Source organism: Mixophyes fleayi, chromosome 1 (genome assembly GCF_038048845.1).
Source record: "Mixophyes fleayi isolate aMixFle1 chromosome 1, aMixFle1.hap1, whole genome shotgun sequence".
NCBI lineage: Eukaryota > Metazoa > Chordata > Amphibia > Anura > Limnodynastidae > Mixophyes > Mixophyes fleayi.
In genome coordinates this window covers 88853731-88869180 of record NC_134402.1, presented here as the reverse complement: position 1 = coordinate 88869180, position 15450 = coordinate 88853731, and the positions used below count along the sequence as shown (strand labels likewise).

The 15450-nt window shown below is 41.7% G+C and overlaps 1 protein-coding gene across 1 annotated transcript in view; it reads right to left on the bottom strand.

The window, feature by feature from the left end:
• The window catches only part of LOC142119689 (putative ATP-dependent RNA helicase DDX60), a 388335-nt gene that overhangs the window by 326287 nt on the left and 46598 nt on the right, over positions 1-15450 (bottom strand). The window contains exon 3 of the mRNA XM_075194180.1: positions 2681-2870. Coding sequence (XP_075050281.1) covers positions 2681-2870 — 190 coding nt within the window. The remainder of the gene's footprint in view (positions 1-2680; positions 2871-15450) is intronic.

Below are 15450 nucleotides of genomic sequence, written 5' to 3'. Positions count from 1 at the left end.
CTTTTACTATAGTAAACTCTATGTATTTTAGATGCTTAAGCAAGTTAAGTTGTGCACCCCTTCACTGGCTGGTTTAAAAGTGAATAAAAGTTTACAATTTTGGTGGAGTGAATGGGGTGGGGGTTGGGCTGATTCAATAGTCAATGTACAGTAAGGACTTTCCCATGCAGGGACGTCCAAGTCAGCTGCTGCCGTATCTCCTGCTCCAGCTAGGGGTCTAGTCCAGTGGTTCCCAAACTGTGCACCTAGGCTCCCTGGGGTGCCTTGGAGATCTCACAGGGGTGCAGTGGCCAGGGCCAGTGGTAAGCAAGGTGGGGGACTATTTGGTAATTATTTTTGCCTAGGGGTGCCTTGAAAAAATTTTGGAGACCCTAAGGGTGCCTTGAACTGAAAAAGTTTGGAATCCACTGGTCTAGTCTAAGTGCTTGCACCAGGCCTGGCAGCATTACATTAAATAAATTAAATAGTGTGCCCTCCCAATCAGATTAACCCTTGTACTGCCAGTCTAGTGCTGGTAGTATAGAGACAAAGAGAGAGAGAACACGAGAGGCACTCCAAATCCTATAGTAATGTTTATAGGTGATTAAGTTGCAACAGTAGCAAATATTTAAAACTTAAATTTTATTGATATCTATTAAAAAGCAGCGAAATGCAAAAATGAAAAATGTATGTGTTATGTATTAAAACAACTAGTACCCAAACTCACGGCAAAGAAGAGTATCATATAATAGTGATACACACAGAAGGGAGTATATTCCTATAATAAAGATAAGTTCTCACTGTCATTTTCCAAAAAACAAGATCTTGGTCTGTAACAAGGGGATTATCTGTCCATAAAGGATAATTGTTTAATTGTCAACAATTTGTTATAAATACTTTACTAGAGAACATCTTATTCTGTCCCTTAATATTCAGCACATATTTAAATATTCTCATATATGGAATAATATGCCTGTTTCTATTTCACAGGTAGATATCATAAGAGGCAGATCTATTAAAATAATAATATGCCCGTTTCTATTCCATAATGGCATATCATAAGAAGTAAATCAATTAATAAATACAGTGTTATAGATTAGCACATCACTGTTATGATAATATCCAAGGATCCTATTAAGTTATAACCCCTGAAATTTCCTTCTGGTTGTATTGATAAGGAAAGATTTGCACCATGTGTGCTAATTAAAGTGCTGACCCTAATCCCTGCTAGGTATTGTGCATAGAGAGTACATGTACGGGGAGATTCAGATGTCAAATGCAGATCCCCTAGCATATATGATGTACTATCGGGTACTACTCGTGCACAGATCTAAACCTAACTAAATAACGATCAGACCAGATCTATTCTCCTAATAGAGAGAACCTAACATGAGTGTGAACAGATACCTTCAGCGCGTATCTGATATCGCACGGCTCCCATCTCCGGCGAACCACCCGGGTTCAGTGCCGCTTGTCGGGTACTACCCTGCTCCCTAACGTACGTTTCGCAAACGCTTTTATTACATAACACATACATTTTTATATTTCGCTGCTTTTTAATAGATATCAATAAAATTTAAGTTTTAAATATTTGCTACTGTTGCAACTTAATCACCTATAAACATTTCTATAGGAATTGGAGTGCCTCTCGTGTTCTCTCTCTCTCTTTGTCTCTATATGTTATTAGCAGATGAGAGTGCACCCTGCCTTTTGTCGGGGAATGATATTATATCATCCACAATTGAGCAATGGTTCCATAGCTGTGTGCGACCGTATGCCTTTTCTTTTTAGTGCTGGTAGTAGCAAGATCGGGGGAACAAAAAGCGTGGGGTTCCCTGATGTAGATTTAGAGGGTATTGGGAGTTTGAGGTCAGTATAGCAATTAATAGTGATTAAGCTTACTATGGAGCAATCGTATTGGTCACAATCTCTGGCTCCATTAAGTACAGAAGATGCTGTTAAATGTAAATGACATAATATTATCCCTTACTGTCAGGGCCGGTGCTAGGGTCCTCGGCGCCCTAGGCACAATGTAACAAAATCCCCCCCTCGACACAATGTAAAAAAACTCCCCCCCCCATCTTTCCTTACCTTGGCTCCATAAAGCTGTTTCTCTCTGCCAGGTCCCGTCCCTCACTGACACTGTCGGGCCGTGATGATGATGTCACGCCCGACATTCAGTGAGTGGAGAGGAAGAGACAGAGCGCCCCATCAGCTGTTGGAGGGGAGGGCGGCGGTGGTGATCCATAGCCCCTCCCCCTCCCCGTGGATCGATCTCAAGCTGTGCGGCGGCCATTTAAGGTATGCTCAGCGGTCGCCGCACAGTTTTAAACTATAATAGTAATTGCTTTTTAATTCTGAGGCGCCCTGCAGAGCCCGGCGCCATAGGCAACTGCCTAACCTTGCCTAATGGGAGCGCCGGGCCTGCTTACTGTAAAGTATAAGGATTTTAAAAAGAGGTGTTCTATGACCATATTAAGACAAACGGCTACAGGTTAACTGCATTTTTTACAAGTAACAGAAATCTGAGATTTTCTTCTACTTCAACACTGTCACCCAGAATAAAATAATAGTATGCTGCCTGTTCATGCCTGGAATATTGCTGAGTACTTGAGGCATTTGCCCCATATTGGGTTTAATTAAACTCATTAAATCCATATGATAAATAACAATTTATGATACATCTTAAAAATGTACCTACCTTGAAGAAAACAATGACATATTTTGCTCCCTTGCTTGTTAAATTAAGCAGGAAACGTTCCACCAAGAAAAAGAAATGTAAATCTTGTCCTTGCTTTAGAGAACAATTGGTACTGCTGGTTATTAGCAACGAATCTCCATCAATGACAAAGAACTCAGATACTACGTAATCATTAAGTAGACTTGCAAAGCTAAAGGAAACAAAGTGGAAGATTTTTACTGTCCATAATAAAAAATGTTTTAGCAATTTCATTATTTCATGACATGTTTTAAGACACTTGATAATATATTTCATATGAAATGTAGTGTACCTTTAAGAATGATTCACATTTTAATATGCTCGGGGATATATTCTAGAATTTGTGAGAAGTTTGCAGAGAATAAAAGCAGAAGTAAAAATCTGCAGAAGTAGCTAATTACAAATAACCTACTACCTCAAGCTTCTTGAAAATTGCACCACAAGGCTAAAGTGCAAGTACAACCATAGGCTTGTCAGGAGACTGATCTTGCGATTCATCAGCTGTTTTTGTACGTGAACAAGTTCCTCAAACGTACAATAAATGTATATACCTTATATGCAATAAAGCAGAGCAGATTTATACAGAAGAGATAGTGTTGTGTATATTCTGTTCCATGATCGATCATAATGCATGCAGGAAGATTTCCTTTGATTCTGTATAAGCTCTGCATCAATCCACGGATAGCATACGTTGGATTTGACACACTATACAGTACTTTTTATTACGCATTTATTTTTAACACACATAAAAGTGTTCTGTTAAATTATTTAATTATGTTTTTCTCTAGTTTTAATTTTTTCATTTACAAGATTCAATCTAGAGTATGATAGTGCGTTAACTGTAAAATTGTGCAATGTTATATATTTAAATGCTAACTTAGTTATTAAAAGTATTACTTTTACATTATGTTTAAAGTACTTTACTTTCTAATCAAAATACATACAGTGAATAGTAAAAACGCTGACAGTCATACTATCGGCACTAAAACGGTGAGTAGGTCCAGTGTACTCCCCCCCCCCTAATCCCCCCCCCCCCGGTCATATTAACCCTAATGCCGGAGGAAAATTGTGGGAACAGTGTGGAGTCCCCCGATACTCTTTCAACCAACCCCGATCTTGGCCAGCTGGGGCCAGTGACACCGTAGCAGTGGAATCCAAGGCAGGGTGTCCCCCTGCCATGGTGACAACCAGCCCCAGGCTGTTCAGCACAGGGCTGGATTTCCTAGAAAGTTGGGGTCCACAAAAAAAAAATGTGCAGGATTTTTTACTTCTAACTCAGTCTTTCTAGTGCTAGTTAGGGTTTGGCATTTCCCGGGCTCTGTTGGCAGTTCACCAAAATGTGGCCAGATTCAGAGCAATAGGGGCATAAGTTGTTCTTAAATCTCCTCTCGCGAGCCTCCTGTGAAAGACAAGAATGACCCACTTGCATTGACTTCTCAGGTTACGGGAGGCTCCTGGAATGTGGATCCTAGTCAAACAAATGGACGACAGGAGTGTTCCTTCTCCTGGGTCTGTTCATTGAAGCGAATGTCAATCTTGACGCAGAGGCAGATTAACTCGTCAAGATCAGAAGGAAGTTCCCTGGAGGCAAGTTCATCTTTAATTCAGTCAGTTAAGCCTTGCCAAAAGGCCGCCATTAAGGTCTCATTGTTCCATCTCACCGTGGAGGCGAGTGTGCTGAATTGCATAGTGTATTGGCCAAAAAAGCCTTTCCAGATCTTAAGCAGTCTGGAGGTGACCGAAGAAACTCATAGGGGGAATGCCCAAGTGAGAGCCTGGCCGGTCAGATTGGTTGAGAAATCCCCAGCTTTTTTGGGATCTTCTTCAAACCTGTCCAGAGTAGGAGTGCTCAAATTGGAGGCAGTAGAAACTGCTACAGCCAGTGCAGACCGTGAAGATTCTTGTACTGGCATAGTCAGAGAGCCCTCAGTAGTATTCAGGCAAGTGACCAGCCATTGCAGGCATTGAAGAAGCTGGGCCTGCTTCGATTCTTGCTGATCCACCCATATCACTAGATGCTGAAGTAAATCACAAGCTGATGATTTTCCAGCACCATCCATATTTTTTAGGCCAGAGTATTTCATCATAAATTTGCTGGAAAAATAATGGACCTGCCAACAGTTGGTGCTACTGAGCAAAGAGGCACAGAGCCTAACGTGCCCCCAGTGTTCACCAGGGACTCCCCCAAAGAGGTTTGTGTGGGATGTGTAGGTCGTGGCCCACAGTGCCAGTTGCTAGCATGGTAGCTGAAAGAGAGTAGAAAGAAATTGACAATCCAGGTCATAACCAGAATGGACAATGAAAGTACAGGGAGAAATCAGAAGATTAGACTGGGTAGCCGAAGTCAGAACAGGAAGATCCAAACAGAACCAGTTTGTGAGGCAGAAAAGTATCCAAGAAAAGACAGAAGTCAGAATCAGCTTCCAAGAATGTATAGAGGCTGTCACGAGGCACGGCGGTGCATTCACTCGCCACGACTCTCTGCTCCAAAGGCGTCCCAGTTGTCATGGTGACGGCCGGGACGCCTTTGGAGCAGAGAGTAATTTCCTCTCCTGGCCCGGCCGTTGCCAGGACAATGGTCGGGACGCCTCCTGCTGTCAGTACCGTGTCCCAGCATGATTCACAGCAGGGTGCACGCGTAAAACAAATGTAGTGTTTGACACATTAGGATAGATAGGAGGGGCATGTAACTCCAACTAGAGTTTTTGTATTATGTTTATTCTGCATACTGGTTTCGGGTCAGCCATGACCTTACATCCTATAATTTTAATTAGCTGCCTCTTGGGGCTAATTGCCAGTCCTCGGTGTGTTCCTTCCTGATTGGTCCATCTAATTATTTAAGGTAGGGAGGGCTTAGTGTCGGTTATAGCATCTCAGTTCCTGAATAGCTATCCTGCTCCTGTCTGTTTCTCTGATTTCTGGATTGATTACCGTGTATGACCCTTTGGCTTGTATTTCCTGGATTTGATTGTTTGCTTGCGGCCCTGATCTTGCCTGTGACCCGGATACACCTGTTTGCTGCCGGCAAAGACCTTTGCCTATACCACACTACGCCTGTCTGCTCCAGTCCGTGGACCTCAGCTTATTGCTGACCACCCATACCTCCTGTCATCACCTCTTACGCGGTACTGCGGAGTTGCTCATAAACTTACACTACATTGAGTTTAAGAGCTGGGGGCATCTGAGAACCTGTGAGCATAACTATTCTCTACGAGAAAGTCAGCTGTTAAAGGTGAAGACCTCTACTCCTAAAGTTCTGCAAGTTTATGATATCTCATGCTAGCCATAATAGAAAAGTATGTGAAAAATAGCAGGCAGGAAACAGGAGCAGACTAAAGGTGTGAGACCCAATACTCTGGCACTGGAGTAGTGCCAGTGTCTGCCTTAAATAGGCAATAACCATTCCAGCAGTCAGTGACATCACCTGATCTCAGGATGCTTTACTGTTGGCATGACACAGGATTGATGGTAGCGCTCACCTTTCCTTCTCCGGACAAGCGTTTTTCCAGATGACCCAAACAATCTGAAAGGGGATTCATCAGAGAAAATGACTTTACCCCAGTCCTCTGTAGTCCAATCCCTGTATCTTTTTCAGAATATCAGTCTCTCCCTGAAGTTTTTCTTGGAGAGAAGTGACTTCTTTGCTGGCCTTCTTGATACCGGTCAATCCTCCAAAAGTCTTCGCCACATTGTGCGTGCAGATGCACGCACACCTGCCTGCTGCCATTCCTGAGCAAGCTCTGCACTGGTGGTGCCCCGATCCAGCAGCTGAATCAATTTTAGGAGACGGTCCTGGCGCTTGCTGGACATTCTTGGGCACCCTGAAGCCTTCTTTACAACTATTGAACCTCTCTCCTTGAAGTTCTTGATGATGCGATAAATGGCTGATTTAGGTGCAAACTTACTAGCAGCAATATCCTTGCCTGTTAAGCCCTTTTGGTGCAAAGCAATGATGACTGCACATTTTCCTTGCATATAACCATGGTTAACAGAGGAAGAACAATTATCTCAAGCACTACCATCCTTTTAGAGCTTCCAGTCTGTTATTCTAACTTAATCAGCATGACAGAGTGATCTCCAGCCTTGTCCTCATCAACACTTTCACCTGTGTTAACAAGAGAATCACTGACCAAATGTCCTTTTGTGGCAGGGCTGAAATGCAGTGGAAATGTTGTCTTTGGGATAAAGTTCATTGTCATTGCAAAGAGGGACTTTTGAAACGAATTGCAATGCATTTGATCACTCTTCATGACATTCTGAAGTATATGCAAATTGCCATCATAAAAACTGAGGCAGCAGACTTTGTGAAAAATAATATTTGTGTCATTCTCAAAACTTTTGGCCATGACTGTACATCTGAGCAGACTTGAAAATACAAATAGTCAAACACAGTTAACTGTCAGTGGCACTAGGGTATAATCTAATAATAATGGAAAAGTGGGGAATTTTGTTGTAAGAAAATGAACTGATCCCTATGCTAATACACATGGCCCATTCACACATGCATATTTGCAAAACGTACAAACTAAAATGTATTCATGTTTATTTTCAGTTTGCCATCTGTTTTACTTTAATGTATGTATAAACATCATATATGCATTGTGACAGAAGCACTGGGCAAGTGGTGAATTGTAGAGGTATATCTGCCAGGCTTTCTGTCCTATATGCTTTAATGCCCCAGGGAGATTTTTGTGTCGGAAGGAGTTTCCGAAAGAGCGTGTTCGGCAACAGGAAGAGTCTGTATAAGAATCCCTGGGGTATGAATAGAGAGAAGGGTGGGTTCCATTCTTAAGGCCCATTTAGGGTCTTTCAATTCACCAGAGTATGTTGTAGCTCATTCTGCTGGTAATCAGGAGCTGCACCTGCTGTTATTTTGTGTATGTGTGGGATTCAAGGTCCTTCACTTGAGAAAGAGTATACCTTTGTACTGGTTAGAAGCCGGACAGGCTAGGATTTTGTTTTTCTTTATTTATTTTCATGCCTGGATAATAAATCTAGTTGAGGCTAGTTAAACCAAGACGCTGGCTGAAGTGCACTTGTCTAACCACAGGAGACAGCACACCTAACTTGGTCATATGACAGTATATTAGGATAAGCACAGTGATCCTTATGCTTACAGTTCAAAATTATCTATGATGTGTATTTCTGTACATGTGCCCAAGGCAAACTATTCAAACTGACAACAGGGTACAAATTGACTAATTTTGAAATGATGCCAATTTGTCATTGAGACACAATGGAGCCACATGAGCAATTTATTTTAAAAGCTTCTTTATTTAAAATTTTACTGCTCCATTTTTTTACTGCTCCTAAATGGAAGCAGAGCTGACCTTTACCACCTCATGGCTAACATACTATTTTAATCCACCGAGCAGGAGAAGGAGTGCTGCAACAGACTACATTGTAATGATTACTATTATTACCATGCTGTCATGCCCTCACTCTGCCCTGAGTACTCCGTCCATGCCCTTCACTGACTGATGTGCACAGTGACATTCTAAAGGCAAATATGGCGGAAAGAGTGGGAATGAGCTGCTGTTTTCTCCATATTTGCTTTGATACATGACATCTTTAGGATAGAAAACAATATGATTGGCCTTCAGCTTTAGTAAAGCCTCTTAACCAGGATTTGAATTGTTACCAGTATGCATTTCCCACCAGTTTAACCATAGTTTTTAAAATACTTTAAATAGTTTTTAAATATTTTATTTAAATATTGATTTGAGAGTTTTTTTCTTGTTGTGAATGTAATTTGTGTATTTTCAAAGCAATTCATTATTTTCTGTTCTGTATTAGTCACATGCAATTTTTATTTTTTTTTTAAATCCAGTATTTTTATTTAAGTTTTTTAAGATATAAACATACCAAACAACAAAAAGAAAAGAAAAACAATCGCATACATATCAGAATTAAATGACGGAATTTACAAGATTACAATAAAGCATAATAATAATAAATGCGCTATATTCATTCAGGATCATACATCGTAAATGCTTATACATAAGTATGTTACACATGCAGGGTTTATTACATGGACTCAGATACTTATTATAAGAACTGTGGGAGCCATACATTTATGTAAATAGAGCATCTGTACTAGATGACACAGGATAGAATGAAGACTCTAACCATCTGTACCATATATTCTCAAATTTCTTCAGAGCCTGTCTGCTAGTATAAACAAATCTCTCATGCCTTATGGTAATATTAACCAGTGCCTTCCAATTTTTAACCGTGGGACTCGTCGGGCCAACCACAGCCTCGCTATACAGACCTTAGTCAACATCAAAAACTGTGAAATGTACATTTTTGTCAGTTTATTAACGTTCCCCTTCAATCGGAGCCCAAAGAGACAAGTGGACGGTGAACTAAGAGACACTTCAATTCCAGTAACCTGAATACATCTCCTGATCCTTCGCCAGAAGATTTGTATACATGAACACTCCCATAGAAGGTGCCAAAAGTTAGCATTGATCGAATTGCATTTCGGACAGTTAGGGGTAACATCCGGGCAAAATTTTGCCAATCTAATAGGGGTAAAGTGTAATCTGTGTAAGATAAACACCTGTATTTGTTGAAATTTTAATGATGAAGTATAACCTTTAGTACTGTCTGTAACCATTCCCCACTCCTTGTCTGATAAAGGGCCAATATCTATTTCCCACTGATTCCTCAAACCATCCAAATCATCTGCAGTGGATTCATACAGAAGACATGAATACATTCGAGAGATCAGACCTCTATAACCCAAGGCCTGTAATTGTTTCCTCAGTGGATCCACCCCAAACACCAATGTCTCCCCTTTAAATTGTGTGTTTAGGGCGTGTTGTAATTGAAGGTAAGAATAAAACATTGTTCTGGGTACAGAGAATTCCCCAACCAACTGTTCGAAGGATTTAAGTACATTTGTGTCATAAAGTTGACCTACCGACACCACACCCAACCGAGACCACTCCCTGGCCCTCTTCACTGTATTCAACTTCTCAAATTTCTTTGCCCCCCAGATAGGAGTACATGGATCTATGTCAGTTTGTTTCATTATTTTATTACAGATTGTCCAAATCTTAACTGCCTGAATCAGGAGCGGAGGAGCCCGCATACCAAGTCGCCCCGCCAGCAGTGACTGTAAGGGAGTGTGATTAGAATTAAATTGGTGTACCAACACCCAATGTAGCTCATGGTAATCGAGGTCCGAAACCCATGCCCTAAGGTGGACCAACTGAGAGGCAAAATAATATAGTTTCAAGTTAGGAAGTGCAAATCCACCAGAAGATCTGGATCTATACAGCGAGCTGATCTTGACCTTAGCCCTTCCCCCTCCCCAAACCAATGAAATCAAATAGCTATCAATGCATCAGAAAATGGAGGGTGGAATATATACAGGTGACTTCTGGGGGTAAATGTATCAAGCTGAGAGTTTTCCGGCGGGTTTGAAAAGTGGAGTTGTTGCCTATAGCAACCAATCAGATTCTAGCTGTCATTTTGTAGAATGTACTAAATAAATGATAGCTAGAATCTGATTGGTTTTTCAAACCCGCCAGAAAACTCTCAGCTTGATACATTTACTCCCTGGAGTATATACAAAAACTTTGGCTGCCCCATCATCTTAATTAAATTTTTCCTACCGGAGACAAAAAGTGGGAGCTTCTTCCATACATGAGTTTTTTCTTTAATGTATTTGATCTGGGGCCGTAAATTAAGTTCTACATATTCAGCGGGGGTATTAGAGATCCATATTCCCAAGTATTTGAATTTCGATGCCCATTTTAACTGCAAGCCTTCTAGCATTGTCACGGGACACTCCCATCCCAGAGGGAACACGCTAGATTTATCCCAATTAATTTTTAGGCCGGAAAAAAAACCAAATCCATTAACCACCCGCAGCAAATGTTTTAGGGAAGTGTCATGATCTGAAAGGAACAGCAGCATATCATCTGCATATAATGCCACCTTATCCTCTCTGTGCTCTGATCTAAGTCCCACAATTTCTCTATCATGCCGGATTTTACAGGCCAGCGGCTCTATTGCTAATGCAAACAGGGCCAGAGACAACGGGCATCCCTGTCTAGTACCCCGCTCTAATTGAAATTGTTGAGAAAGATGCCCATTGACACAGACCCGCGCCACTGGATGTGAATACAAAAGTTTAACCCATTTTATAAATTCCGGGCCCACTCCAAATCGGGACAGTACCTCCCACAGGTATGGCCACTCCACCGAGTCAAACGCCTTGGCTGCGTCAAAGACACCACAACTTCGCTCTCAGAAGAGGGTGATCGCACCTGCAGGAGAGTATACAGCCTTCTAAGATTGATAGATGTGGACTTGCCCGGCATAAATCCCGTCTGATCCGGATGAATTAATTCCAGCACCACTCTACTTAACCTCAAATCCAGTAATTTTGCCAGAATCTTAACATCATTTGACAAAAGTGAAATCGTGCGGTAGGACTCAGGGTACAACAAATCTTTCCCTGACTTAGGCAGCACCACCACTATTGCCTCTGCCATTGAAGGGGAAAGAGCGCCAGTCTCACCCAGCTCGCTGAATGTATCCAACAACCTAGACACAAAAAAGGGTCGGTGTTTTTTATATAATTCAATTGGGATTCCATCTACTCCAGGGGCTTTACCATTAGGGAATGACATAATAGCTATATCAATCTCTTCAAGAGTAAAGGGTGAGTCCAAAAACTCCCTACTATCATCGGAGAGGACAGGAAGGGAGATACCATTAAAATACCGCTGTAACGTATCCATGTCATATCTGACCTGTGACTTATATGTATTAGTATAATATTTATGAAATACCTCAACAATATCAGGCATCAGATACCTCTTAACCTCACTGTCATCACAGATAACCGGTACTGCCGCATCCGCCCTCTCCGCCCTTGTCAGATAAGCCAGGAAGCTACCATTTCTAACGCCCTCTGCATATCGTACATGCTTAGAAAACAGAAATTTACGTTTGGATTTCTCAAATACATACTCTACCCACTCTCTCTGGGCCAACTGCCATGTTCCCCTTGCAACCTCAGTTTTGTCCGCAATGTATTGTGCTTCTAAGGATTTACACTTTTTCTCTAATATCTGTTCTTTTTGTCTGGACGACTTTTTAATTTCAGCTATGACAGCAATTAATGTCCCCCTTAGGAAAGCCTTAAAAGCGTCCCAAACTATAGGTGGCCTTGCTGTTACCAGATTATCTACAAAGAAGCCTTCCCACTGTGTCACCAATGTCGCTCCTGTACCCATCAAGGAGAGCCAGAAGGGATTTAATTTCCAAAAGGACTGGCCTCTATCAATTGCAAAATCAATAGATAGGCAGAGGGGCGAGGGGTCAGAAATTCCCCTAGCCCTATATTCCACGCTCCTTACCAGTGGTACCAGAGAGTGTGACACACATACTGACTGATGACTGCCCATTCTTGCCTAATCAATGCTTGGAGTTTGTCAGAATTGGTGGGTTTTTGTTTGTCCACCTGCCTCTTGAGGATTGACTACAAGTTCTCAATGGGATTAAGGTCTGGGGAGTTTCCTGGCCATGGACCCAAAATTTCGATGTTTTGATCCCCGAGCCACTTAGTTATCACTTTTGCCTTATGGCAAGTTGCTCCATTATGCTGGAAAAGGCATTGATTGTCACCAAACTGTTCTTGGATGGTTGGGAGAAGTAGCTCTTGGGGATTTTTTGGTACCATTCTTTATTCATGGCTGTGTTCTTAGGCAAAATTGTGAGTGATAACTAAGTAACTTGGGCATCAGAACATTTAAATTTTGGGTCCATGGCCAGGAAATTCCCCAGACCTTAATCCCATTGAGAACTTCTGATCATTCCTCAAGAGGAGGGTGGACAAGCAAAATCCCACAAATTCTGACAAACTCCAAGTATTAATTAGGCAAGAATGGGCGGCCATCAGTCAGTATGTGGCCCAGAAGTTGACTGAAAGCATGCCAGGGTGAACTGCAGAGGTCTTCAAAAAGAAGGGTCAACACAGCAAATATTGACTCTTTGCATAAACTTAATGTAATTGTCAATAGAAGCTTTTGACACTTAAGAATTGCTTGTAACTTTATTTCAGTATACCATACAGGACCGCAAAGAGGGGGGGAAGGTACTAATTACCCGGGCATGCCAGGGGGCCGAGCCAGGGCCCTCACTGCCGACGTGTTTTTGTTTATTTATATATTTTTTTTGGGGGGGGAGCGCTGCGATCATGTGAGTGGAGAAATACTCACGTGATCGTGGTGCTGGCGTCCCTCTTCCCTCCTCCGTTTGCACTGAATGTCGGGCCTGACATCATCACGTCAGGCCCGAGATTCAGTGAGCAGTGGTGCAGAGAGGGGTCCTCAAAAAGAAGAGAAAGGACAAGAAAAGAGATGATAGAAGCCAATACAAAGGTAAGTAAGAAAGATGGAGGAAAGCAGAAAGGCACAGGGTGATGAAGAAGAAGGGGGGGAAGGCACTGGGTGATGAAGAAGGGGGGGAGAGAAAGGCACAGTGTGATGAAGGACAGGGGAGAGAGAAAGGCACAGGGTGATGTAGGAGGTGGAACAGCATGACACAGGCTGAAGAGGGGCAAAAGCAGCATGGAACAGTGTGAGGAGGGGCAAAAGCAGCATGGCACCGTGTGAAGGGGCAAAAGCAGCATGGCACAGGGTGATGAAGGGGGGCCAGGTGCAGGGGGGAAAAGCAGCATGGAGGGTGCAGTGTGATCATAAGGAGGCATAGTGTGACTGTGATGTAAAATGGCACGGTGTGATCATAATGAGGCACAGTGTAGTGATGATGAAGGAGCACAGTAATGTGTGTGTGTGATGGCACAGGGGGCTTTTGACAATGTAGTGTGTGTGAGGTAGGTGGTGGCTAATTAATGGGTGCTATTTTGTTTGTGGGATGTTAAAGGGGCAATGTTATAGTGGGGACTATTAATTTAAGATAGGGTGGTTTGGGGACTATTAAATGTGGGGGTGAGTTTGGGGAGAATGAGGTCTCTTTATTAAATGTGACAATGAATTATTTAATGGCAGTGATGGTTGTGAGACATAGGTATATTTATGAAATGTAAATACTATTAATTTATTGCTAGGGCTCTATGGAGGGAGGGAAATAGGTTTATTTATTAAATGGGAATACTATTATTTTAATGTTGGGGCTGCAGGAAGGCTTAATTATTAATTGTTGGTGGTATTGATTAAACGCCGTGGCTGGTTGTAATTTTCTAAATGTACCCATTTTTTTTTTCCAAATAGTGCCCCCAACATTCCAGGACCTAGACAAGCCGCAACTAATGAAACCTGCAGCCACAGGTGGTGAAAGGGACAAGAACAGGTAGGAGAGAGCAGGAGAGTCTGTGAAAAGTTGTGATTCTAATGGCACAATCCCAATTTTTGGTGACTGTTCTGCCCAATGTAAGGTGCAGACCAAGACTGTGAACTCTTTATGTACACACTGCATTCTTTATATACTACACTGTGGTGCTAGATGTCCAGAAAGTCAGGAGTGCTGGGACATATGTCACGCTCCAGCGGGCGGGCACTTCACCCTTGTGGCATTGGTGTACACAACAATGCAGGTTTTCTTTCTGTAGGAGGGTGACCTAGTGTTTTTCACCTGCTAGCCATGACCCAATGATGCATAGCCACTCCCCCAATTGTATGACCACACCTACTTTCAATTTTGTAGCGCAAATTTTTTTACAATGGTCAACTATAAGGGGGTCCCCATGAAGTTGTTGTACCGGGGCCCTGAATTCCTCTTGGCAGCCCTGATACCATAGCAACATCTGACAAAAAGGTCTAAAAACACTGAAGCAGCAAACTTTGTGAAAAACAATACTTGTGTCATTCTCAAAACATTTGGCCATGACTGTACTTTGCAATTTGTAGCTCATTCTGGTGAAGAGGTCCTAAGGAGGTGGATGGATTGTAGTAATAGTTATTAAGTGTGTTTTGTGTGTATCCACATTGCTAAGCTCATGATAGTTTAAATGCTTTCAATAAAGAGAAACTTAAAAAGTACAGGTTTCTAAGACACAGATATGCTGAAATCATAGATTTCCACTTTAAACAATTTAGCTTGAAGTATGTCTACAAAAAAAGATGTATTCATTAGCATTGTCTAGTAAAGAAATACTTACATTGACCTTGATAGTGTGCACATGAGAAACCAAGACATATCACGAAAGAATTTATTGATCCCTGCATGATTGAATCAGAACAAATAAAAAGAAAATTTAGTATTTTAGTAACAACCGAACACAATTACAACAAATGTGAGTTTTGGCCCATGTGAATATTTACACAACAAATATGTATTTATACTTAGGTAATATCTAATGTTGTAGGCTATTGTTTACTTTTCAAGTAATTTTAACCATAACAACACTGAATCTGAATATTTAGAGTTGGACGCATATGTGCTCAGTACGTGTGCAATGAAAAGATGTACAAATAAAAAATAAAAAGCATATTTACGTCCACATGTTCAGTTGGACGCATTTCATGATACACCCAACTCCACACCAGTGGCATTTATGCCAGGCACACTAGTTTTACAGCACCTTCAAAACATACACCTCTAGACAGGCATATCTGCATATATGCTTTCATGCTGAGTTGTCACATTTTTGTGACATGCCGTTACTGAATTTGTACCCCTTGCATTTGTCCAGATGTAAATGTAAACCCTTTGGCCTTATGAGTATTTTTCACATTTTTATACCACACATATGTAGGTTAAGTTACATC